Source organism: Podarcis filfolensis, assembly GCF_964270895.1.
Source record: "Podarcis filfolensis genome assembly, chromosome: 5".
Lineage (NCBI taxonomy): Eukaryota > Metazoa > Chordata > Lepidosauria > Squamata > Lacertidae > Podarcis > Podarcis filfolensis.
In genome coordinates, this window is record NC_139608.1 from 38,931,192 (window position 1) to 38,957,459 (window position 26,268).

At 44.4% G+C, this 26,268-nt stretch overlaps 2 protein-coding genes across 7 annotated transcripts in view; both read right to left on the reverse strand.

Annotated features, from left to right (window-relative positions):
- Positions 1–538: 538 nt before the first annotated feature.
- On the reverse strand, positions 539–16,301 carry ERFE (erythroferrone). Of its 4 annotated transcripts, none has more exons than XM_083616377.1 (9): positions 15,266–16,301; positions 10,525–10,851; positions 8,656–8,769; positions 7,277–7,370; positions 4,895–5,118; positions 4,245–4,353; positions 3,613–3,703; positions 2,921–2,999; positions 539–2,613 (listed from the first exon to the last, which is right to left on the reverse strand). In XM_083616377.1, the coding sequence occupies exons 2-9, from the start codon at positions 10,717–10,719 to the stop codon at positions 2,515–2,517; spliced, it is 1,005 nt and encodes a 334-aa protein (XP_083472503.1). In that variant the 5' UTR covers positions 10,720–10,851; positions 15,266–16,301; the 3' UTR covers positions 539–2,514. The 4 variants fall into 4 exon arrangements, with proteins under 4 accessions (XP_083472503.1, XP_083472501.1, XP_083472502.1 ...); XM_083616375.1 differs by lacking the exon at positions 15,266–16,301 and adding an exon at positions 11,417–11,515; XM_083616376.1 differs by lacking the exon at positions 15,266–16,301 and adding an exon at positions 11,468–11,499.
- Positions 16,302–16,818: 517 nt separating this feature from the next.
- LOC310763724 (kelch-like protein 30) overlaps positions 16,819–26,268 on the reverse strand; it is a 38,081-nt gene continuing 28,631 nt past the window's right edge. For all 3 annotated transcript variants that reach the window (XM_083616338.1, XM_083616337.1, XM_083616336.1), the window contains 5 exons: positions 25,587–25,673; positions 24,896–25,051; positions 24,063–24,251; positions 20,933–21,078; positions 16,819–18,030 (listed from right to left, as the gene is read on the reverse strand). In XM_083616338.1, the coding sequence (XP_083472464.1) occupies positions 17,782–18,030; positions 20,933–21,078; positions 24,063–24,251; positions 24,896–25,051; positions 25,587–25,673 (827 nt within the window). In that variant the 3' untranslated portion in view covers positions 16,819–17,781. The remainder of the gene's footprint in view (positions 18,031–20,932; positions 21,079–24,062; positions 24,252–24,895; positions 25,052–25,586; positions 25,674–26,268) is intronic.

Here is a 26,268-nt window from a genome sequence, read left to right on the forward strand (position 1 = left end):
GAAAAGCTGGTATGTACCTTGGTTGTCATCTGTCAATAGACAGTAAAGGTTGTGCACACTTGTACCAGTATACTCACTCCTGAGTAAATGGGAATACGCCAGGCTCTTAGATGTAGATTCTACATCTGCTATGTGATCAGATGGGGATAGAAAAGTAAGCCACACTTTTGTGATGCTGAGACTTGTATGTGACGTTTTTGGGAGGAGGGGTCTAATATTTTTCATAGCAAATAAGGGCTATGTCATTATGAGTTTAAAAGGTTGCAGTTTGCAAAAGATGAAACACGAACTCTGGGAGGTTTTTAAGGCTGCTTTATAACTGCATCTACATGACTTGAGGCTTCTACACTGAGTCACTGGCCCTTGAATGAGCTGACTTTGGGCAAGCAATGGCACACACTCCTATGCAAGTCGCCACTTGATGTTTTCAGTCAAGTGGTGAGCATGTTTGAGTTCAGTCACCAGATGTCCTCTGTGATCATAGATCTGTTGTCTTAAACAGTTCGTAGCAGTTGCTTTAGCAAAAGAAGCCAATTAATACAAGGGAAAGCATATATTTTTTAATTAGAAACTGTCTTGAAACCAATCCATTATAATTTACAGAAAGTACACCACGGTGCAACAGTTTGTGTCAGTGCATGCACATACACCCAGCCAATCGGAACGAAAGATAAACACGTCTGAGAATGCAAGAACAGCTCTAAAACTAAGGGTGTGTGGTACGTGTGACCTTCTCCAGCACTATTCTGTATTGCAAGTCTATGAAAAAACACCACTTTTTCTCTTACAGCCTTGGTTATTTTGTATGTTCCTTCTCTAAGTAAATAAAATGCATTTAACAGCCAGTGCATAAATATATTTCTTAATATAGTGCAATAAATAGACCTGCTTATAATAGAAGCTTCAGTGGGAAGGCTAATGCTGATTGTGCTGCAGGGCAGGGCACCACCGTGGCCTTATCAGGCCGTGTGGCATTTCCAAAGTGGAAAGGGGTGGGTGTATACAGTTTACTGAGAATTTGCCTTTTCTGAAACCTAACAACTTAATATTTGGCTGCCCAGAATCCTTTTCAGTATGCTCTGCCTCTTAAGAATTTTTTTGGCTTGGAGGGAAATAAACTTTCCCTGTTCCTTATTCTTCGAGAGGAAAAAGGAATGAAGGGCAAGGGGAGCAGCTTACTTGTCAGTGTTACTCTATATTAAAACTAATCCTTGCATGTAGAAAGATTCAGCTATCAAGAACTCCTTGCTAGATTTCTTGATGCAGTCAGTTTTTCCACAGCACTATGTACTGACTGAAACATGGCTTTCTGCATTCTGAACTGTCCTATTTTAAACTGATCTATTTAAACTGATCTTGTAAGAAATTATCAAAGAAACAAATCTTGTTGAAGCAGAGGTGGTACTCCCTTATGAAAATTTCCACGATGACTTGCAGGGACTGATTATATAAAATAGAGCAGCTGGGGCAACCTGTTACACAAGTAACTTCTCAGGCTAAAATAGATAAGGGTATGTGTTCATCCCACACACTTAAAAAAACCACACAGGAGCAGTTCTAATGCCTGCCTACGTGCCCAAGGTTACAATAATAGAAGAAGAGGGTGGTGCTGCATTCGCAATTCTTGGATATCGTACTTTAGGGTGTACACAGCCTCAGAGAAAATAAGGACAGTTACTAAGAAATGGAAATAACCATCTCTTCCCTCGTCACGTAGTTAGGTTCAAAATAAGTGGCACTAAAGCTGGGCACTCTGTCCATTGGGCTTCATTCTAAATGGACAGTGCAATCTAATTGACCTAAGGCAATAGAAAGCCTCTGGCTAACAGTGGACTCAATAAATAGCCTACCATCTCTTCCCTTTCTTTTTAAAACCCTGCTCTAAATATGGTAGCCAATCTACCCACCGTTCATTGAAAGTTAGCAATGGATATTGGGCACCATGCAGCACAAAGCAATAGGCAAATTCTGCTTGTGGTTGAGGAAGTCACCAGACAGGCAGAAAATCAACAAAAGTTAGCACTTTTAACTTAGAAGACTTATGAACCAATGAGATACTAAAAGATATTCCAAAAAATATATAATCCTTTGCTAAAGGCTTTTCTGTTGAGCACAAAACAGCATGTATGCTTCCATGAAGAACCTAGTTTTTGAGAACCACTGCAAACAGATTGCATAATTTTAAGCATCAAACAACAGACATTCAGGAATAGGAGGAACTTCTAGCTGAGTTGCATCAACCCCATTAACACTTGATGCTTCCTTTTATAAGTTTGTTCACCATCCTTTTAATCAGTTTTACTAGATGCTGGGCCATTTTTCTCAAATCCAATTCTTCACCTTGGTATGCTTAACCAGTAAACAGCAGTGGAGGTTTGCTAGCTTTGCATCAACAGCTATAGTGCTTTGTTTTGGTGCTTACCAGCTCCAGGCACTTGATTGAATGAGAGGAATGTAGCATAGGGGCTGATGAAAAGCAAGGTTTCACCTTCAGAATAGTTGGCTGTGAGCCGATCAAATGCCCAAGAGGACAGCACCAAAGTCAGACCCACTTCGAACAGTGAGGGTGGATCCTGTTGCATTGTCTACAAAAACTGAAGCATACTGGCCAGCCTGGAACAGAGAAGATAAAGGTGGGTAAGCAAAGAAAGCAGATTTCTGTGCCAAAATTGGTGCCGTCCCTAGGATTGTTCAGATATACCTAGTGCCTATGCTACCTTTTAAAGAGGTTGCATACTTTGCTTGTAGCAAATTGTTTTATAATTTCATGCTAAAGGCCTCCAGTTACTCAACAGCTATAGGAAAGCCTGCATTTTTTATTCAGGAGAGAACAAAATGCAGGTGTTTTGCCAGATTTGTGTCTCTAAGCACTGCTGGTTATGACAACATCTTACAACTTTCCTTCATGGCTTTTACTCACCTGCAGGAATAGAATTCCATGGATTGAAATTGTGAAATGTTCATTGTTTCTGTCCAACCTGCTCACTGTTTCCAGAGAACTGAAAGCAAAAGACAACTTCATCAACATGAACAATCCTAGAAAATAACAGGGTAGGCTGTTCATCACTTTAATTGATGAATGGTGGGTGCACTGGAAAGAGTTAGGTTTGGATGTGGGTGAGTGGGTCAGAAACCTCATTCATCAGTGTTCACTGTGTATCATTTGGACTAGTTCAGGAGTGCGGCCAGATCCTTCATCCTACCCTGGACCAACCTTAACACCTGTCAAAGTTCAAAGAGGCTCATTGTAATCCAGTGAGCCCCTCTGAAGTCAGCTTGCAGGTATAGTTTGGATCCTCTGCAGGCAGTTACTAGTTGCTTAGCACATAACCAGCCCAATAAGTTTGCTTGGAGAGTAAGAATATATATGAAAATCTGCATATTCAGCCTTGAAGGTAGGTCAAGAAGGAAGTTACTATTTCCCCATTTATAGGCTGCCCTATACCCCAGGGTTCTCAGGGTAGCTTACAACAGAGTTGAAATTAAATGTGAATTTCATACGGTAAAACAGAGAAAGCAGGAGCATGTAGCAGAGTAGAAATGAATTGGAACTGAAAGAAATTCTAGCTGGCTGCTTTCCTAAACAATACTATTTCTACTCCACACACTCACATGTTCTGTCGGCAGAGGGACTCAACGCAGATCAGCAAGCGCAGGCGTTCGCGGGTGCGGGGCTGGTTCTTCTTTAGCTGAACCTCTGGAACTACAAAAGGCAGCAACTAGTCAGGCCGGAGGACAGAGGAGGCTTGCTGCTGGGCTGCAATCCTTGACACCAGCAGCTGGAGGCTATCTGACAGTGTCTAAAAGGCCTACCCAAGGTTCAGAGCTTCACTGAACTTTGCTCTGTTCAATATGCAACCTTTATGCTGCTATTCAGCTTGCCTCAGAGAATGCTCAGCTGAAATCAGACATCCACTTGAAACTGATAAGCAAATTCCAACACTAACATTACACTGCAAAGTCAACTTTTTATGTCATTACTAAAGATGCTTACAGAATCCTCCCCTGCTACGTTTCTCCTTGAATTCAGGGCTACGTTATTACCCAAGATGTTTACAGATCTAGAGTTGATAATGTCAAACTCCATAGTGCTTCCAGGTTCTTATTTCTAGAATGTGCACTTTACTTTTCTTTAAAAACATTGGTAAGAGAGTGGGGTGGGGATAATTAACTGCCAGCTCCAAATTACTTAGCATTTCTATCTTGAAGAATCCAACATGGTATTGCTTTAATTAAACACTTACCAATATGCAACGTGGCAGTGAAGATGTAGTATCCACTGAAAGGTGCTATGTATTGTCCATTGTTAAGGTTTAGCCCTAGGCCGCGGTGGAACATCTCTTCTTTTTTAGGCTACGCACAACAACAACAACAAAAGGATTATGAAGCGGGGGAGAAAATTGTTCCAGCTTTCCCTGTGGTGCATGGAAATAGAGCGCTGAAGAACACCCTTCAAGAACCAAGGTTCAGACATTCATAAAAGGGAAAAGGGACCGAACGTGGATCACTTGTGAACATACTTAAGAGGGATGCATAGTTATGAGATGAACAACAAAATATGGCAATATTTTATAACGGGACATATGTCTAGCTTGGCCAAACAAATTCAGAGCCTGGTGCACAGATATTTCTCCATCAATGGTGGCAGCTTCCAGAGTTTTTATTGTGTATCTAAACATTTTTTCCAGGGACAACTTAAATTCTGGAAAACCAGGTTTCAGTTATTTAGATCATCAGTTGCAGAACACACTCGTAATACCCTTAGAAATCACGAGATGGGGGGGGGGGTTAAGACAGGATTTATAGGGTTGGTTGTCTTGTTAGGGATACTGAAGCAAAAACTACCTTCCCTTTTGCTGACATTTGCAAGAAGAAATGACACCAAGCTACTCACTATGTAATAGAACTGAAGTTCTTGCAATGACCGCCGTTCAATTGAAATGTTTCTCCGGGTCCGACAGTGGAAAGCTGCCTGCACTCGCCCATGCTCCCTGCTTTCTAGAAGTGGTCCACTAATCTGGGCCAGAAAGTTATCTTCTCCTCTGGACCTGTTGTCATCTTCTTCTTGGCAGTTGTCACAGGCTTTCTGACTGATCCTTTCCCGTTCCCTGATTACACCTGAACAGCCAAAACACAAAGCCCTGTTACTGAGGTGGGCCCACTCACGTTCTCTGTAAGTCCAAACCTGCACCTACTTGCTTTCAAACACAACAAGGTCACACTAGTCAATATGCCTATAGCCATCTTAACACTGGCAGTCCCAAGACTTTGTGAATCTGTATTATTTTGGACAGCTGGCTCGTTGGAATGTATGTTCACCTGTTTCTAGAGCAGTAAAAATACTGGACTTAAGAGTTTGCAGGATCAGACCAGAGCTCCAACAAGTCCAACATTCCGTTCTCACAGTGGCCAGCTAGATGCCCAAGGGAAATTCACAGGCAGGATCAGCAATCTTCCCATGTGATTTTCAACAAGTGGTACTCACAGACACTTTTGGCACCAGCATCAGATGTAGCCACTATCATGGCTAGTGATAACTGTTAGGCAAATTCATGGAAGTTAAGGCCCTTTTAAAGCAACCTCCATGGGTGGCTATCACTACATCTTTGTGGTAACAAATCCCACAGTTTAAGAGTGGAAATCTTTGCTAGGATCCTGGTGACTGTAGCTCAGATCCATGGGTGGGAAAGGGAAAACGTGACTACTGCTAGGCCACACCTGCTCCTTAATGTCTAGTGCATGACATCCTCAGTCGGCTCCCCTTCATTGACTTCTGCTTAGTGGTGAATCTGAGCATGATGATGTTATGGCAGAATCCAATTTGGATTGCAAGGGTGGAGAAACGGGGGGGGGCAATCTAGATGGTGGACTGCAACTCACAAGCAGTATGACCAGTGGGCCAGGGCACAGCCCCCAGGGAGCCCCAGAAGAGCTGAGGCAGCATCGTGGCCAGGGGATGAGTCATTGGACAGCAAAGGGGAGCACAAGATGCTACACCCTCCCTCCCCAGGGGCTGGGGGATCATCAGGATACCGGCAATGAGGAGAAGGAGGCACTATGAGGAGGAGGAGAGCCAGTGTGGTGTAGTGGTTAAGAGCGGAAGTCTTGTAATCTGGGGAACCGGGCTCGCGTCCCCGCTCCTCCACATGCAGCTGCTGAGTGACCTTGGGCCAGTCACACTTCTCTGAAGTCTCTCAGCCCCACTCACCTCACAGAGTGTGTGTTGTGGGGGAGGAAGGGAAAGGAGAATGTTAGCCGCTTTGAGACTCCTTCGGGTAGTGATAAAGCGGGATATCAAATCCAAACTTCACTTCTTCTACTACTACCACTGCCCCAGCTCCGAAGGCCCAGCGCGGACGTGGCTTGGCTTACCTTGCCTCCCCACAGGAACCTGTAGTGGGGGCGCCTGGTTGTGCCCTATCAGACATGTATGCCCAGGGCCATGGCCCCCTGCCCACCCACCCCCATGCTTCACCTCTGAGTTTCCCTACCAGCTTTGGCTGGAGAAGATGCAAGGTTGAAGTTACTGAAGGGGGTGTCTTAGAGGCCTGTGTAATAGCAGAATTCTTGGAGGAATTCCTGTATATGAAAACCAGTATCCTAGAAGGTCCACTTGGAATCTGCATAATGGCTGCCATGGGCGGCAGAAGAAGGGGAGCTGGTAATCTATACTGGTGATACGTACCATCACACACACAAAACACTGACTGAATCTGAATTCTAACAGCAGAAAAGTGGCATGGATTGCACTCCTCTTAGAATATACCTTTTTAACTTGGATGTTGCAATCTTGGATAATATTTAATGCTGTATTGTTTTTAACACTCGACTGGAAGCCACCCAGAGTGGTTGGGGAAACTCAGCCAGATGGGCGGAGTATAAATAATAAATTATTTTTATTGGATTAATATTCTTGACCTTGCCAACAGCCACAGTTTTAATTGCAAGTTTAATCATGTTTGTGGTTTAAAGAAATCCAAAGCCAGGGCAAATAACCCCAACAACAGAGAATCATAGAACTGTAGAGTTGGCAGGGACCACAAGGGTCATCTAGTCCTACCCCCTGTAATGCAGGAATCTAATATCATATTTTAAGCGTATCTTAGTCCTCAAGAGTAGAACTCCAAAAGTAAAGTCTCCATCAAAACCCAGCAGGTACATTAAGACAACAATAATGTCAAATAAAATAATGTCACCTATTATTAAGGGCCCAATTCATTATTCTGTGCCTAAGGCAAACAAGGTATGTTTGCTTGGAGAGCAACAACCTCCATACCTTTAAACAGCAATCTGAATTCTCTCAGCAGCTCCTCCTGGGTGATTAAGGCTCCAGGGGGTCCTGGTGGACCAGGGGGTCCTGGAATGCCAAACTAGAACCGAAAGAAATAGAGGACAGTATTTTAGATCCATATTTATTCACATCAACCACCAAACCTATTGTCTGCCTAGCTATCATCAACTCTCAGTCTCTGGGCTCCTAAAGGCTGCTTCTGCTGGTCTGATGTGCTCTTGCTTCAAGATGCTTTATTTAATTACCTGAAAGGGGCTCCAGTACTAGGAGGGAAGAGAAAGGTCCTTTTCACTTGCAAAGGTTCACATGGGAAGATACGTCTCATATCAACATCAACATCAACATGACTCCCTCTCCCCAAACCATTCATGAAATAAATATTCACCTTCTATTTATTTTACTGTTATTGCATTTTAATCCCACCTTTCCTCCAGAGTGTTCAAGGCGGCACATAGGTTCTCCTGTTTTATCCTCAAAACAACTCTGTCGGGTATGCTAGGTAGAAAGACAGTTTCTGACCCAATGTCACCTAATGACTAACTGGGGATTTGAACCCTCATTTCCCAGGTCCTGGTCCAACACTCTAACCAGCACAACACAACACAACACAACAGACCTTGTACATTTATATTCGGCCTTTCTTCTCTCATGGAACCAAAGATGGTGTATATGTTGTTCCCACACACTCCTCATATCCCTGTCAGACCATACTCTAGGAATTTGTATGCTGGAGATCCTATGAGTGGGATTTGGTGAAACACTATTACTAGAGGGAGCAGTCTTTCTTTCACAAGGTTTTAATTTCTGTGCAGCAATTTCTCTGTGTCTCTTAAAGTGCATGCAGCCATGAACCACTGCTTGAGGAGGGGGACTTTAAACTGTCTTGGTTAAATTTAGGGAGGCTCCAACAGTTAGGAAGGCTCAGAATGTCAATCTGAGGACATGTTTGCATTACCACCTTACAGTGCAGTGCAGTGAAGGGTTATTTTTTTTGGGGGGGGGTTACCCACAGTCGCCCCCCTCACCCACTGTACACATCAGCACAGTTTCATTAGTGTCAGATTCATTTCTGTAGTTTCCCCCCATGCAAAGGTGTTTACACCCTGACTGGAGATGAATTAGGAACCGCTTAAGATTTCAATCAGCATGAGCCTGGTTTGAGAAACAACTCATCAAACAGTGATATTTTATACATATCCATTTTGGATAATGTCATGTGAACACTGATTAAAGAGCTGTGCTGGAAACGCAGTGAGTGCACAGCAGACATGAAAACAGAGTATGAAAAGAGTCTCAGAATCCCTTATCTGAACAGACTTTGAAGACAAGTGAGTCAAGATGAGGACACTGTTAATATTGCTTACCTTGAACTTTTTGGCTTTATTTTTGCTTCTTTTTTTATTGTTCACCCCGTTGTTCATAAGAAGCATCCAAGCAGCCCGGGATTCATCCCTGCGAATCTTTCCTGCAGCAGTTTCCTTTATGTCATGAGAAGTAAAAGAAAAGGCATGTGAAAGGCAGAGACAACCAGGAACACGAACACACACACCCCACATTGTCCCAAAAACATACGTTGAGGATTATCTTTGCTCAGCATCTTCGTAAGGTCTGCTGTATCCATGTGTCAATCGTGCTTCCTTCAGCCAACATCAGAGAAGGGGAACCTTTTACAGCCGCATTTCCTCATGCACTGAAAGTAGGCAGGGCAGGGGCACCCTACAGGATCTCCCCCTCCCTCCTACAACACAAACCCATACACACACTCCATCATCTGCCTTACTTGCCGTGATTTGGTTTACTGCTGAAGGTGCCTATAGAAAGCTGAATGTTACATTATTCTGCAGCAAGAATACTTTGCCAGATGTTTTTGTGCTGGCAGATGCCCTCGGTCTTTGCAAATGCCCCTGCTTAATTGATTTAATCAGTTCCCTAGGAAAGGGAATGGTTGGGAGATGGCCAGAGAGGGTCTGGGTAACATGTTAAGAAGTGCATACTGCTGTCATGCTTGACTATATGATTTCCATATTAACAAGTGTCTTGGGCCTTTCTCTCATACCAGAGGAAATAGCTCCATTTCAAAACATCTTTGAATCATAGAATTGTAGAGTTGGAAGGGACTCCAAGGCTCATCTAGTCTGACCCCCTGTAATGCCAGTAGATTGGCCAGCTGCATTCTTTGCTAGTAGAATTCAGTGTAATTCCAAGAATTCACATATCTTCTATAGTTGGTCTACTGCGATTGCTGTGAAGCAAGGATGCATAGGAGCCAATTTCTAGGGGCTGAGGTCTCTTTGGCCCCCTAATAAAATATTTGAGGGGCCAGGGCCCCCAAAGTTGATGGGCATTGCCATTCAAATGGTGTGTGTACCATGCCATTCAAATGGTGTGTGTTCAAATGGCCTTGTGATTGATTTTGCAGGGTGGAGCTTACCTGCCCCCCAGTATATTATTCAAGTTGGCACCCCTGCAAGGATGGCTAGATAACTTGCAGTTCTCCATATGTTGTTGGACTTCTAGCTCCTCAGTAAGCATAGCCAATGGTCAGAGGATGATGGGACTTGTAGTCTAGCAACAGATGAAAGGCCACAGGTTCCCCATCTCTGCTGTAGACTAAGACCAGTCAAAGTGGAGCATCCCCATGTTGCAGGACGAGGGGGCAGTTAGGAAAGTGTTAGCACCCTCTCTCCTTTCTGCTCAAGTATATAGGTTGCTATCCCTTGAGCTGTACATCTGAACAATCTAGAGAAAGGAGTGGTATTTCAAAGTGTTACTACTAGCTGGAAAATGGGCAAAGTGTTCTTCCTTTACTCAGTGAAAGATAAGCATGTGGGCATACTAGGGCCACCACTTTTTAAAACAGAAGTATTTTAACCCACATTGAAATGGCAACACACATAAAACAGAAGTAAAATGGATTGTGGCTATACATACCTAGTTCCACTGAGCTCGGTGGGAACTATTACCAAGTAACTACCTGCACATAGGATCACATAGGAGTAGACTATTTGCAAAAGAAGGAGACACACATTCACACTTGCCTGTGCAAATATTCCCCTACATGACGTTCCAAAGCAAAACCTACTCTTTCTTACTTGGGCACAACTTTCTTTTCTCCGTTCTCTACCCCCATTTTTAGCCCTTGTGGGCTAAATTCAAAGGGGAAAGTTTACTTCAATTAAGGCATGGGTTAAAGACACCCCAAATAGTGAGCTGAGAGTAGCATTTGTCCTTACCGGGTCATTGGATGATGACAAGGGAGGGCTGCTTGTTTTTTGTCCCGTGAGAGAGTCATTCCATCCGGATTTCTTCTCCTGGCTCCTTCTGTTTCCATGTTTTTCGGTTTCCATAGAGCTGGCACAAAAAGTCATTGCTAGCAGTCCCATGGCTAGTAATCGAAGTGGACAGCTGGAAAGGAGGGGTCCAGCCATCCTCCGGCACACAAGCACGCTGGTAGTTTCTATAGAGACAGACTCCTGGATTTAGGCCTTGGCAAAAGATCCTCACGAAGAACAGGGCAAAGATTAAGCTGCGGACCTTCAGATGGGCAGCAGTCGATATTCCTGGGGGGGATTCCAGAAAGGAAGAATGGAGTGCAGGAAGAAATTATCCACTGCTCTTTCCAGCAATGCCTGGCTTGTTTACTTTTTCAGGGCAGACCCAATCAAGACTGTCAGGCTTCTTCAATTAAATAATAATAATAATAGAAAAAGATGAAAAGAAAAGTAAATACTATGGTACCCACACACCTCACCAAGGAATTTCCAGTGGATTTATCAATTGCCTCTTTTTGGACGGGCAGAAAAAATATCATGGGATGGTCCCCTACAAGTCAAGGGACTCGGGGAACTATTTTTCCTTCGACTGAAAAGCTCCAACCAAATGACACAGGGCAATTTCCTGGGTCTTCTGTTGGACAAAACTCTCCTATCAAGGCTGCCGAAGTCCTGCGGTTCTTTCGGCTGGCGGCTCTGGCTGCCTGGGGGGCACCTGGCTCGCCCTCTTCGCAACACCCCCTCCAGTGCCCTCTCCGAGACGCCTCGGGCTGCTGCCCCTCCGTCCACCTCGCCCCTCTAAAGGTCGCCGCTGCTTTCCCTTCCTTTAAAGAGCTTGAATTCCCCGCCTCACAGAAGTTGCCGCCTCTGTCCACTTGAGGCGAGGGTTTAGAGGGCCACCTACGGGCAGCAATCGCCAACTACAACAACCGGAGGCTCGCGGAGCTCGCGTTGTAATTCGAATGCCGCGGGGCGGGAGGAGGAAGCAGGAATTCTTCCATTTCTCCCATAGGAAGTGTCTGCTCAGGGAGAGGCTGGGGGAGATACAGATTAATTACTGGAGTTCGGCAACACCTGGAGAGCCAGAGGTTCCCCACCTGTTCTACACGTGTTCCCATCCTGCGCCACCTCCATTTTTATGCTCTCTAATGTTAATTATTTTGATTCGTCCTTCCATTTATTTAGCTGGTGCATTTATATCCCGCCTTTTCTCCAAGGAGCTCAAGGTGGAGTACATGGCTCTCCTCCCCGCCCCCATTTTTTAATCACAACAACCTTGCGAGGTAGGTTAGACTGTGACTAAAGAGATCAGGGATTTGAACCCTGCTCTCCCAGGTCCTAGTCCAACACTCTAACCACTACACCATGTTGGCTCTCATTATTGGCGCCCATTACCTGAAGGACTCTGGAGGATGGGTCTATACCTCATCTACACACTTGTACCCATCTGGCGCCACATCTTTATGTTCCCTAATGCCTTCTATTCAAATTCTATTTGGGGGGGGGGCAGTACATGTGAAATTATTTTATGGTGCACATATCATCATTATATTTATATCCCATATCTTGCCTCCATTCCCAAGACATCATATGCCAACATTTAAAATCCATAGAGGGAATATAGGCAATACAGCTAAACAACAACAAAAACAAAACAGCAAATAAAAGCAATAAAAACAGCAACAGCAAAATACGATAAAAACAGCAAAAGCAACAGCTGACGCTTCATGTTCTTTCACTCTCTCTTTGCGAGGTACCACATTTTCGCAGCACTTAAAGAAACAACAACTTTTCGTTGCCTAGTGAATGGAGGAGTTTCATACCACACAAAAACCAAAATGCTCTGATAACCACAGCATTTAGAAGGAAGGATTCTTAGGGTCGCCCCCAGACTGTTGCTATTTTGCAGGAAGGACTCGATTGCATGCGAAAACAAGGGTGAATTTCCATTGCCAAATGACCTCCCTGTAAACAAATCTGGATGAATGCTCAATGACGAGCAGAAGTCAGATTAACCTCCACATAAGGTTTGGCCAAGCAAATCTGGTTGAATGCTCAATAAACAGGTCAACTGGAGGAGCTTTGAGTTTCAAGGCCGTTGTGGAAATATATTTCTGCTGAATGTTAAACAAGAAGAACGTTGTATGGCTGTGTCTCAGTTAAACACAAATGCAAAATGCCTAGTAAAAAAAGAACAATTCTCTACAGGTATCACCAAAGCAATTTTGTTTATGTGCGTGGAATGACACAAAGCCCTAATTCATTATGCTGAGGGGGGCCAAAGGGGTGGAGGAGAAGGGAGGTTATATCACAATTCTTTGTCCATGTCTGGTACATATATATATTAGAACTATTAATGATAACAAAAGAGTTGCCAGCAGATCAAATTGATTTAGACCTTCAATAAATGCACATATAGTGACATCTCTAAAACACAAGCTAGAGAATGGAATGATGAAAGTCTATGGAGGAATCTTCTGCTTTGGTTCAAGTGATCATGGAAACATGAAGTGATCTCCTCTGAAGAGCCATACTCAAGAGAAATACCCACTAAAACAATGGACTTAAGCACCATTGATTTCAATGGGCCTGCTCTAAGTATAGCTTAGGCCATACTTGCACCAAAGCATGACCATACCACTTTAAACAGTCATGGCTTCAGGGTAGACCCACCCATGATGTGGGGTGAGGCAACCCCCGCAGGCAGCAGAAGCCCCCGAGACAGTGCCCCCACAGGTGCCCCGCCCACCTGCCACTGGCGGAGAAATGGAGCTGGCATTGGCACCAATTTCCTGTGATGTCTTGCCCAAATCTCATGAGATCACACAGAGCGTGAGAAGTCTTGTGAGATTTCCAGGGAGATAATGCTGGCAGTGGCAGGTGAGTTGCCGAGGTGGTGCAGAAGAGGGCAGCACTTCCTGTTTTGCCTCAAGCAGCGAAATGGTATGCACTGCCGCTGCATGACTTCCCCCAAAGGATTCTGGGAGCTGTAATTTGTTAAGGTTCTCCAAACAACTCCCAGCACCCTTGTCATTCCTCCGCTGCTTTGTGCCGTGTACAAACCCAGCTACTGTGATGTTTGAACGGGACCATACATTCAAAAACCTCAGTCACCAGTGAGATTTCTGGCTGAGTGGGGATTTGCAGCCAGGACTTCCAAGTCCAGCACTCCGTCTACTTCACCACATCTACCTACCATTCTTAGGCGAGTGTTCTAAACTAAAGGATGGATGCACAGGACTGTTTTGCCTGGGATGTCAGCTCCTCGTTCTTTTAGGGTCAGGTTTAAGTGAAATGCTGGGAATTTACTGATGGGATATAGATGTAGAACTACCATGAAGAAGGGAAGGGGGGAGAGGAGAAACGAAATCAACTCTCCTCTCCACGCTTGTGTGAAATCTGTGCTTCATTCTTGAGCTCTCATGTCATTGCCCTGGCCCCCTGTTCCCAGCAGAGTGATGCAACCAAGCTGTTTCTCTCGCTCTCACTCTCCTTTTCCGTGAAGGGAAGGACCACACGGATGAAGTCATGGGAATGAAAACTCCATCTGTTCCTGAAAACAAATGTAGTGTAGAAGGGTTGTCAATGTATACAGATTCCCTGATAACTTGTATTCTATTGCCGGAAAACTGCAAACTCTGTTACATCAGCCACATCTAATCATTTTTACACTGGTGCTCCATTGTGTGGCAGAAAGTGCCTGTTCCAGTAAGACAAGGGTGGGAAAGCTGTTGTCCTCCGAATGTTGTTGTACTACACTTCCCATCATCCCTGACTATTGTCTATGCTGGCCAGGGCCAATGGGAGTAGAGTCCAACATCTGGAAGGCCACACCCTGCAGCCTGTGCATTGATTACAAATAATTTGCTTTTGTACATATTATCTAAAATGTTTCTATTCCGCCTTTCCTGCCTGATCTCAGGCCACCAAGGCAGCTGACTGCAAGCAAAAATGATATTCAGTATAACAGAGGTGTGAGTAAAGTATACATATACTGTACATACACAAACACATATATGGCTCGGTATTATAACTACAGTGTAAAATAAGCACTTCCCAGGACTTTTCTTCTTAAAATGATTCTTTTTTATAAACTGGATGCAAGTTTACAGATTACTGTACAGTATTAAATAATTCTGCAATGATAAATGATAACAACCACAACACCGGACAGGATTTTATAGGAACATTATGTGCAACCAAATCAGCAAGGAAGCTTATATGTCTTCCTCCACTACCCTAGCTTTTCATGCTCCTGTTTTTCTATCTCAGCAAGTTAAAAGCAAGTGATGTGCCAACATGTGCAAGTTTGGCCGCCTTTGGCCTCCACCCTGCACTCAGCTCTTACCTGTGGCTCCTAGAAGCTGTCAGCATGCAACAGCAGCCACACCCTGGCAAACAGCTTCTGACTGGCCAACTAAACCAAGAAAGGGTAGCTGATGGGTCTCAAACCCTCACAGAGTTAGGGACTTCTCCTGCATGCAAAGACAGGCTCCGGAGGATTGAGTGGACGAGACCAACAGAGGGCCCAATGGTCAAAAAGGTGGTTTCTAGAGGGAAGGGAGGCAAACTCCATTATCTCTTGAGACAGACAGATGCCAACAACAACCACAACTATGGACATAATTTCAATCTTTCTGGCATTTTGAGTTTCAAAGTAAGGGAGCAGGGTGGGGTGGAGCAAAGCAAGAGGTCTTCTTACCCATCCACTGGGTGTCCTTTGACGTCAGGAGGAAAGAGAAAGACAAGCCAGCCTTTCCACCTGCTAGATTCTTCAGCAGCTGTTCCTCCCTTCCAGTTAGAACACAGCCAGGTGTTGCGAGGCAGCTGTTAGCAGGTGGCTGCCAATAAATATTATCAAAAGGCTCCAGCTGTTTGGAAGCCAATCGGAGACTGGGGAAAACTTACACCATGCAGCTAATAATAATAACAACAATTCTTATATCATTTGTACCCCACCTGGCTTGGTTGATGAAAGAGTGAGGATATGGGGGATGGGGTATAAATAGACATTGCTCCACCTGTAACTAGCAAAGATAGAGGCCTACCTCATAGGTTTGTTTGAAAGATAAACCACCTAAAAGAATGTAGTTATCCACCCTGAAAAAGTCAGACTTAATACAGAAATTAGGGTTGCCATATTTCAAGAGGTAAAAATGCAGACACAAAAAGCTGTTGAGCTTTTTTAAGGCAATTGTCTGATAGCCTCTCCACCCATGGCAGAGCCCAGTCACCTGCGCCAGAGTCACCCACCCACACTTAAACCCCAAATCCAGGACATTTGTTTTAAAATGTAAAATTCCTCCTGGGTTGGCATGTAGGACACCCAAAAGAGGACATGTTCAGGAATTCCCATACGTATGGCAACCCTACATAAATAGTAAAACCAGTCATATTGATGTGGGATTATTATTATTAATTATTATTATTTTATTAGGATTTGATGAGTCATAGCATTCGGAGGGGCTCTATGCATAAATCAAAGTAAGAATTTCATAAACATCTCATAAGCCAAGGTAAAGAATTTAGAGAGCTACCCTACAAGCTTTCATAGAAGTAAGCTTTCCCCCAGGCTAACCTGGACAAATAGAAATGTCCCCTTTTTTTCCTAAGTTGTCACCTGGCCAAGCCAGAATGAACTCTTGTGTTTATTGAATTTCATCTTGCTGTGCTCAACCCCACAATCTCAATTTTGTCAGCATTATAAAAAGGTAAAGGGTAAAGGGACCCCTGACCATTAGGTCCAGTCGTGACTGACTCTGGGGTTGCGGCGCTCATCTCGCTTTTTTGGCCGAGGGAGCTGGCGTACAGCTTCCGGGTCATGTAGCCAGCATGACTAAGCCACTTCTGGTGAAACCAGAGCAGTGCATGGAAATGCCGTTTACCTACCCGCCGGAGCAGTACCTATTTATCTACTTGCACTTTGACGTGCTTTCGAACTGCTAGGTTGGCAGGAGCAGGGACCGAACAACGGGAGCTCACCCTGTCGCGGGTATTTGAACCACCGACCTTCTGATCGGCAAGTCCTAGGCTCTGTGGTTTAACCCACAGCGCCACCCGTGTCCCCTGTCAACATTATACTGAATTCTCCTTTGCATTTTGTGTCAGCTACATACGTATGATTCATATAAAACACTCCTATAATGACGATGGAAGGGGGCTTCTGTGACTGTCCAGCATTTAAAACCTACCTAAAAGAAAATAGTTACTTAATCAAGCACCAACAGTAGAAAGAAAAGACTACATAATTGATGATGAAGTTATTGTCAGATTTCTTGACCATACTGATGAATTGTAGAAATCAACAGGAAGAGGTGAGTCTCCATTTTACAGGTAAAATTCATACAGTCCACATGCAAGATATTTAAACTGAACAGAAAATGTGCCTCGTGAAGTGCAGAAAGAATCCTAGGGCAATAAAAACAGATATAAAAATAAGAATTCCAGAGAAACCAGAGAAACTTGTGATAAATGGGTCACTAATGTCACTCATCGATCTTAGTCACCACGATCTCAAATTAGCACTGAGAGACTTCTAGTTTTAATTTACAGCTGGCTCACGTTACATCTGGCCCCTTTTGGACTCTGGCCACAGCCCAAAAGAGTGAAGCAATCAATGACATCAATGGACTTATGCACACTTAACTGTGGGTAGCATTGCTCAGGGAAGTCAGGTTCTCTAGCATAATGAGCATAATACTCATCATGTGCTGTGCACTGGAATCTCACAGGTCTCAGCTGCGGCATCGTTCCAGAACGGACACTGAACAATGTTTTTAAAATTGCCAAGTTTTCTTGGCCAAGTTCTGTAAGTTCCTAATTCACACATTATGTTGGTAGACGCTTGTCAAGGCAGCCTGGCACTATGTGTAACCGTAGAGGTTAACACAGTCTTTTGTTTCTGACGATATGCCCATTGCAGGGTTTTTTGTTTTAACCCCTCGCTTCTTGCAATTTATAAAGGCAGGTTATCATTTCACGTTCTGCACTGGTGTTTTCGTGCTAGTGCTGTGACCAAAGTTATCCATCCTAATTATGTGGGGGCAAGGTGATTCAGCCCAACAAGAGCTGTAGTCGGGGGGGGGGGGATAGAACCATTCAAACGGTCTGAACAAAAAAGGCAAAAGGAAGTGTACAAGTGTGATACTGAAAACTCTGTTCCTTTTCCGAACTTGTGGCAGGAACTGCTGTGCTGTGAGGCCTTGTTCCACCCTCTGTTCACAAATGGTCTCCTAGGAAAGGTTCCCTCCACCTCGAAGTATCCATGAAGATAGAGGAGGAGCTGTGGTAGAGCCATAAGCATGGGAGGGCTCCTTCCCTTCTCCAGACATCCTTAGTGCAGTCATAAATTTCCATCTCCACCTGATAGTCACCATCCATGCCCTTCCAGTATCCTCCGGTGACAAAGAGTTTTCCTCCAAGAGGTACCATCCCTCCATTTTCATGGAGGGTGTGAAGCTGTTGCACCTGCAAACAGAGTGGACATGATCTGGATCTGTGTTTATGTGGCAAATCATATACAACAACCGCAGAGCAAACCGCTGTAAACAAGACAGCAGATTGGCAACATACAGTTTGCACCTAGTTCCTTGATGGAATCATATGACGGGGGTTTGTGCTGCCATCCAGTGGCTGAAATATATAGTGCAAGTTAATATCATCAAACCCCTTGCACCCTTTCCTTAGCAGAGTTATTAAGTTGTTGTCTGGGTATTTCTATAACAGGTAAAAAAGCTGGATTTGGTACACACTAGCCTTAGATACCTTGTCCAGCAGAAAAGTCCAAATGGGGTCCTTTTTGCATCTCTTGCTTGAAATGTGGGGTGCAAAAAGTTTGATTATAGCAGCCCGTACTTCAGAGAACAGGCCAAGACACACGTGTGTGATGGAGGAGCATGTGAACCATCCTCAGATTGGAGGATGAGGCTCTTTGCAATGGCAGCGAGTAACATATCTACAATTACATGAATGCAGGATATATTTATTTGTATATTAACAACGTTATTCAGTTAAGAGCTCTAATTCCAAAGACATTAGCAGTGCAATTCTAGGCATGTCTATCCAGAAGCAAGTCCCATTAAGTTCAGTAGGACTGACTCCTAGGTAAGTGTGTACCGCATTGTAGGATTAGAGATGGATGAACTGATTGATTTCAGTTTCTCTGTTTTTCCACGCTTAAATTCAGTTTGCAGATTTTTTTTAAAGACATCACGGAAATTCTTCAGCACTTTAGTGTAATTTTCTTGCAATGTTCACATTTTTGTAAGCAAATTTGCCTAATACACACATTTTTACAAAGCGTGTTCTCACTAATAGAGAACACATGTTGCGGTGGGGTCTAGCAGGCCACCCCACTGTTGCTGGGCTGATCTGTTTGGATGGCCATAGGATGTGATTGGGTGCTTGTGTTTCTGGGGAGATTTGGATGTTGCCAATTTGTGGGTTGGGCTCAAAGGTTTTAAATACTGGGCACGCAGCTTTGAGCGTCCTCTTTTGCTGCGTGCATTGGATCACCCGCCCATCCTCCCTGAAATGGGGATTTTGTGCTTGACCTTGCTATGCCTGTCATGGGGTTGCCTGCTTTTGGGGCAGGGGCCTGGTAGGAATTTTGTCCATTTGGCTGATTGGCTGGAGCCATTTGGTTTTTGCCTACTGCGTAGCAAATCGTCACAACTTGTAAGGTTTGCGGTTAGGCATTGGTTAAAAAATTGGTTGGTGGAGGGGTAAGTGCCTACCCCTCCAAATGCTGGTGTTGCAAGGCAATTCCGTTAAAGGAATCCAGGGGCTTGCCATGCTTTTGTCCAAGTCCCTGGCATCGGGCTTGGGCCACGCAAGGCCTCTGGGAGCATGCGGGGAGAGGTGAGGGTCTGGTGCCCAGCTTAATTTCTCCCCAATATTGTTTTCCCTGACTGGCTTTCACTGGAATCTGGAAGTCAGTTCTGTCGCTGGGAGGTGGGACAGATAGTCGGAACCAATGCCTAAGCAACCACTCACAGTTATGTATTTAAATAAAGTTGTGGCCAAAATTATGCCAAAAACCTTAAACAAAAATTACATGTGATGTGTGAGTTATTGGGGGTGGCTTGGGGACCTCAAAACGCAAAGCAATTTCCCCTAATAGAAAGCCTTCTATTTTCTTGAATGTATGCATTTTTAAGCACACTTTAACTATACATTTTTGACACATTTACTTATTTCTATCTACTAAGCCAAGCAAATCTGAAATGCTACATATACTTGAGTTCACTTGGTCTTGTTGCCTATGTTTAGGCATGTATAGACATGCCATCCCTGATATGGCATAGCAATGGGTGTCCAATCTAGTAGGGCGCATATGCCAGAAGTGGTAGATGCAGCAGGAGTTTGTAGCAGGCTGACCCCTGAGCCTGTGGCACAAGGTCAGGGCTGCACGCCAGCTGATTTCTTTAATACTACATTGCTGTCTGCTTCCCAGCTTAGTAGAGAAGATGCTAAACTGTTATGAAGCACAAAGGGAGGCTGTGTGTGTACTATAATGCCCCTGCTATACTGCGAACTTACACCTGCTGAAAAGACTGGCCACCAGAGGTGTAGTCCCTTGAATTGTAAAAGTCAGCCATCTCCTTTATTCTCTGTCTCCCTCCCTCAACTGTATGTAGTTACACTATTAACAAGGCTGGGCTTTATTCTTGTTTGTCATAACGTCTGTCCACCTCTCCTGCAGAACACCATGAAAAGATCGCAGGGCGAGGTTGCAGAGGAATAGTTCTTGGGTCCAACCAGGCAGAACGCTTGCTGAGAAACTGCTTGATGACAAGATGTTGCCATGAAAGTGTTAAAGAGACCGCCCTCAAGAGCATAACCAATGGAAGGCCGGAAACTGACGGCACTAACCATTATTCATAGATCTACGGGGATGGAGAGACTGGCAGGGCATTCTTTGCACCTGTCCTGAGGACTGGAGTGGGCGCTACACAGTCAGCTGAGCACTGACGCCATGCGAACAGCTGCCGCAGGGTTTGAGGGTGACGCTGCGTAAACCAACCCTCCAACAACATTACACACATCTTCACTGAAGCCAAACAGGCTGGAGGAACAGGCCATGCTGTGCTTGCTACCAGGGGTATCCTCACTCAAGGAATAGGCTTCCTGCCATGCTGGAACATGGGCACTCATCCTTCAGGCATTGTTCACATATTACTTTGGGTTACGCATTCTGGAAAAGTGCCGGGGGGGGGGGGGAGCAGGGGAAAGAAATACGGCATTTTAAAACGCCCGCTCCCCATAACAAACCTATAGGCCACAGAAATCTGTATTTACTTCTATGGGTGCTACAGCCACAGACCTTCCCTGAAACATAGTGGTGAAAGAACATTACTCCCTTACCCACCTTCTGCCATATATTAGCATCTGGATCATACACATAGACTTTCTTTGTGTTGTCGCCAATAAGGTAGATGGCTCCATGCAGAGAGGCACATCGAGGAGCAGAGAGGTATTTGGGGATGAAAGGGGATGCAATTACACTCCACACATCTAGAAGATAACAGTAATAGTAGTAGTAGTAATAATAATAATAATAATAATAATAATAATAATAATAATTTTATATATTAAAAACATTCTATATTAGAATGACATACGAATCTCAGGGGATGGGGGAGCTAAAAAGGAAGATGGACAAGAAATGGAGCAGGGGCAGATTGTCACAAGAGACTGCCCTAGATTAGTCCTGCAAAGGTCAGGATTGTTTACATGTAAAACCAGCGTCAGTGAAACAGCCTGTCCTGATTTCAGCCTGGCTGCAATAGACATGTGTGTTTATGTGAGTTTTCAACACACTTTGTTGTACTTTTGATCACATCATTCCCGTCATCACTGCTGCCTTTACTGGGCTAGGAAGCAAGAGAATCACAGGAAAACAACGTCTGCATAGGTTCACAGGAACCGGCCTTCTACTGAGTCAGACCATTGGTCCGACTAGCTCAGTATTGCGTGCACTGGCTGGCAGTGGCCCTCAAGGGTTTCTGGCAGGGGGGCATTCCCCTACCTAAAGATGGCAGGGAGTCTTCTGCAGGCATAGCAGAAGCCCTACCACTGAGCCACAGCTCTTCTGTGTTAATAGCCAAAGGAGTATATGAGGTCTTCTGGCAGGTAACAGTGTAAGAGAACATGAGTAAAAGCCACATTTAAAAGTATCCAAGGTATCAAGAATACCAAGGTACTATTAGTGTTTGCTATGTAACATCCTGAGATGGGCTTGTGGGTGGGAGCTGACATGGCAAACGGATCAACGACGTCCTTCCTATATAGCATAACATCATGAGACAAAAATGGAAGGTGCTGCAGTTTGTCACATGGCCCCCACAGGCAACTAAACCTGAGTCACATCGTACCAAATATCTTTCCTGATTACGTGAAGCAAATTGATGCTAGCTGAGAGTTTTTCTAAAAGACGTGGCAAATAGATCACTTGCACATCTAAGTACAGTGGTACCTCAGGTTACAGACTCCGCTAACCCAGAAATAGTACTCAGGTTAAGAACTTTGCTTCAGGATGAGAACAGAAATCGTGCGGCAGCAGCAGCGGGAGGCCTCATTAGCTAAAGTGGTGTCTCAGGTTAAGAAGAGTTTCAGGTTAAGAACCGACCTCCAGAACGAATTAAGTTCTTAACCCGAGGTACCACTGTATAGGCAGCTGGATCAAGGAGCACTAGGAGCAACTCCAGAAACTGAAGTAGGAAGTGGAGTAGGCTGTGTCTCCAGCAGAAAGACACAAATGAAGTCTAGCATTAGCTGCCGGAAGATACTCTGGGCTGTGAGCCAGTACAGGAAGTCACACCCCATTAACAACTTCTCCCTCTGCCCCATATAAATTAGCTTTTGGGACATAAGACAAATTGAAATAAAAAGCCATACCAAAGCAGCATCAGGGTTCAAACAGGTCAAATGGGCAGCAGGAAATTAACAGCAAGCCCACTGTTCATATTTGCATACATAAAACTGAGCTGCCCACATTCCACAACACTTTGGCATGGCCAAGAAACAGAACGAAAGATGGGGCTATTCTGTGGATGGGGGAAGAATGATTCGCAAGGGCTGTCATCACCAGAGGCTGGCAGCAGATGTAGGCCCCACTTCACAGGCATGCGTGAATGCACACCTTTATTCTTAAGTGGGAGGAAACACAGTTGGCATTCACTCAGAAATGAAAAAATAAAGCACTGCACTTAGGTAGGGGTGGCTCAGCTGCAAGGAGAACAAAACTCAAAACAATAAAACAAACTAAGCAAACCAAACCAATGAAAACAACATCATAATCATAAAAACCTTAAAACAATAAAGCTTCATTTAAAACATCACAAGCAACAGCGGTACTAAAAGCAATCTAAAAGGTCAAATTAAAAGTATGTGTCTTCTTGACACTGTTTCTAGAAACAGAGAGAGTGGGGACTATCGTAGCTCTGAAGGGGGTGCATTTCACAATCTGCAAGCAACACAAAATACATCCCTCATGCCCATTAAGTGAAACTCTGTAAGTGATGGCATTCTCAAAAGGGCCTCTCCTGCAAATCAACAACCGGCCAGTTTTATATTTATAGTATTTAATCCAATGGGAGGGAGAGGAAAAGTAATGTGTCCCTCAACACACATCCCATTCTTCTAAGGACATGTGGTAGGAAGTAATGGCTTCAGTTTCAATACTAATGATGACAAAAACATTTTCACAAGGAATTTAGAGCTAAACCAGAGCAGGGGGCATTGCTGGGCATGGGAAGGGAGGCAATGGGCAAAAGTAGGAATGGGCAAATTCACTTTCACATCAGTTTCACTTTCTTTCATTTCCTCTCATTTTTCCAGTCTTAAGTTGATTCAGCATTTTTGTATAAAATTCTCCTTAAATATACATCTTCATGCAATTTTGTCTAATACACATTTTCACAAGCAATTTTGCCTAATGCAAGGTGTTTTTGTATTTATTTTCTCCAATATATGCAACTATATGCTCATTTTATCCTAGTAAATGCATTTTCATGCACATCTATTGGCTGGGGAACTGCATTGTGAAATTAGGAGAGGTGCAAATTTCAAAAGATCGTCGCGTTTTGGTTTGCAAATTGTTTCAGAAAGTACAAACAAAGTTTGCTTTTAAGTATGAACTGAACCAAATTTTTCCCCTATTCCTAGCTGCCCAAGCTCTGGGCCTTTTGCCCTGGGCCCTTGATCTCCTGCCCCTCCCCCCCCTTTCAATCACACACACCCTGCAAACAGGGTGGCTGGACATTTTACAAAGCATAGTGCCAATGAGACCCGACATCTGCCATTTTGATTTTTGCATGGGTCTATGCCCCAGGTCTTTTAAGTACCTAGCAAAGCCCCTGCCACAGGGCCCATTTCCAAGATTGCAGAATAGAAAGGATTCTGGTTTTGCACCTGCCCCACCCCCTTGGCCTGCTCAGTGAGCCCATGGCCTGCTTTGGAAAAGCCATTCATACACGTTCCCCTCTGTTCCTTCTTACCTATTGCAGGGTTGTAACACTGCAGGGTTAATGCGTTGTATTTGACAGCACAAGAGCCAATGAGGTACAACTTCCCAAGACACCCGGCGATGGTGAAGTTGCTGACGTACTTCAAGGCAGGGCTCACAAAGCACCAGCTGTCATTATAAGGATCATAACACTCCACCTCCACAACGTCCACCGCGGTGCCTACAGACAATGTGAGAAGTGGGGGGAAAGGAGGTTTGAGCACAGTCAAGGCCTACAGATATTTGCACTGAGCAACACTAGTGCTAAAATAACCCACAAGTCTAATATGTAGGGTCTGGGTTGTGTCTCCAACTAAATCATAGTCACAGTACACCAATGAAATTGATGGACTTAAGAAGAAGAAGAGTTTGGATTTGATATCCCGCTTTATCACTACCCGAAGGAGTCTCAAAGCGGCTAACATTCTCCTTTCCCTTCCTCCCCCACAACAAACACTCTGTGAGGTGAGTGGGGCTGAGAGACTTCAGAGAAGTGTGACTAGCCCAAAGTCACCCAGCAGCTGCATGTGGAGGAGCGGAGACGCGAACCCGGTTCCCCAGATTACGAGACTACTGCTCTTAACCACTACACCACACTGGCTCTTAAGCATCCAAGTCCTCTGAATATAAATGACACAACCTTCTGTATGAAATTCAGTCCTACAAAGGCAGGCTCTTCTGCTCAAGCTGTAGTATAGGGATTTGGAATGGCCAGAAGGCACATTATGATATTGTCCACACTAAACCAGCCTCATCCTTGTTAGTGCCTGTTGTTCCCATGCACGTAAAGCAAGAGTCCCCCATGTTACAGATCTCATTCCCTACCACCAATGGCATAGATCTCTCCGTTGAGGACAGCACTGGCATGGTTGGTTCGTGGCTTCAGCATTGGTGCAATGGGCTTCCAGGCACCATCCTTGAGGCAGAAGCACCAGGACTGAGTTGTTGACCATGTGTCATTTCGTGATCCTCTGGAGCCACCTGAAAACGGAAATAGCCATCATACTCACACAGAGTCCTAGTGGCCACTTTTGTACAAGCACTTCAATATTACGGCTTAATACATTATTATGGCTTAACACCCAGTGGCGGAGCTTCATGCTCCGGCACCGGGGGGCGGAGAGCAGGTAGGGGTGGGGCATGGTGCCCAGCGTGGGAGGAGGGGGAGCCATGATGGCACCCCACCGGGATCACGCTGCCCCCACACTCCTCTTCCTCTGCCAGTTTTAACACCCTCATGATATTTTTGTTAGGAGTTCTGGTTCTCTTGAAAATCTTGTGGAATCTGTCAGCAAAATATGACTCAAAATGGTGGGTTGTGGTTCGGTTTACATTTTATTAGATAACTATGCAATCTGGCTGCCCTGATTTAAATTATCTGTTTTAGACCAGAACACACGCCAAACAACTAAATCCATCCTCCCAAGATCTCAGCAGAATGTCTTAGTATGGGAACACGCCAAAAAGGTTCAAAGGCTTAGTAACAACATAGACTTGGAGAGAGTATTATGCTTACCTGTGACATAAACATCATTATTTAGAGCAATCACAGAAAAACCCCATTTATTGTAGTCTGGAAAATCAGGCAGAGCATTCCATCTTTCTGAAATAATAGAACCAAATATGTAAGTGGCCCTCAAAGTGTTATAACCAGGTAACCAGTATAACCAGTAAACGCTCTAGTTTTTCTGAGACTCTTTACTGCTCTCAGGTGAAGAGACTTTGCCCCCTGTGGGTTCCATCACTCCATAGTACTACCCTAAATCAAGACCATGACCCATGACAGTGATATGATTAGACCAAATGCACTTCTTTTCCATGGAACATTTCCATATTGAAACAGTCCTATTCAAACCTACGTGTGTTTGAAGGTAATTATCTATGGTCATTATCTGCTTCATTGTTCACAGTGTTATCAGAATGCATTCCGATTGCATCATATTGCGTAGATAATGCCAACGATGAGAAAGGTCCTCTTCTCCAAATTAGTTTTTCTACCCAATGCACTGCATTTGCAGGCCTGCCCGACAGCTTCCAACGTCAACATTGGCCTGAGATGAATGCAGCTGCTCAGCAGTCACCAACGCCAAAAGAGCACAGAGCATTACATCATACTGAAATCCTTGTTTGTCGGTGCCTGCATTATTCTAGGTCGAAGTCCAAGGCATGGTTGCTTCTGCCCTCAACAGTCTTTCTGC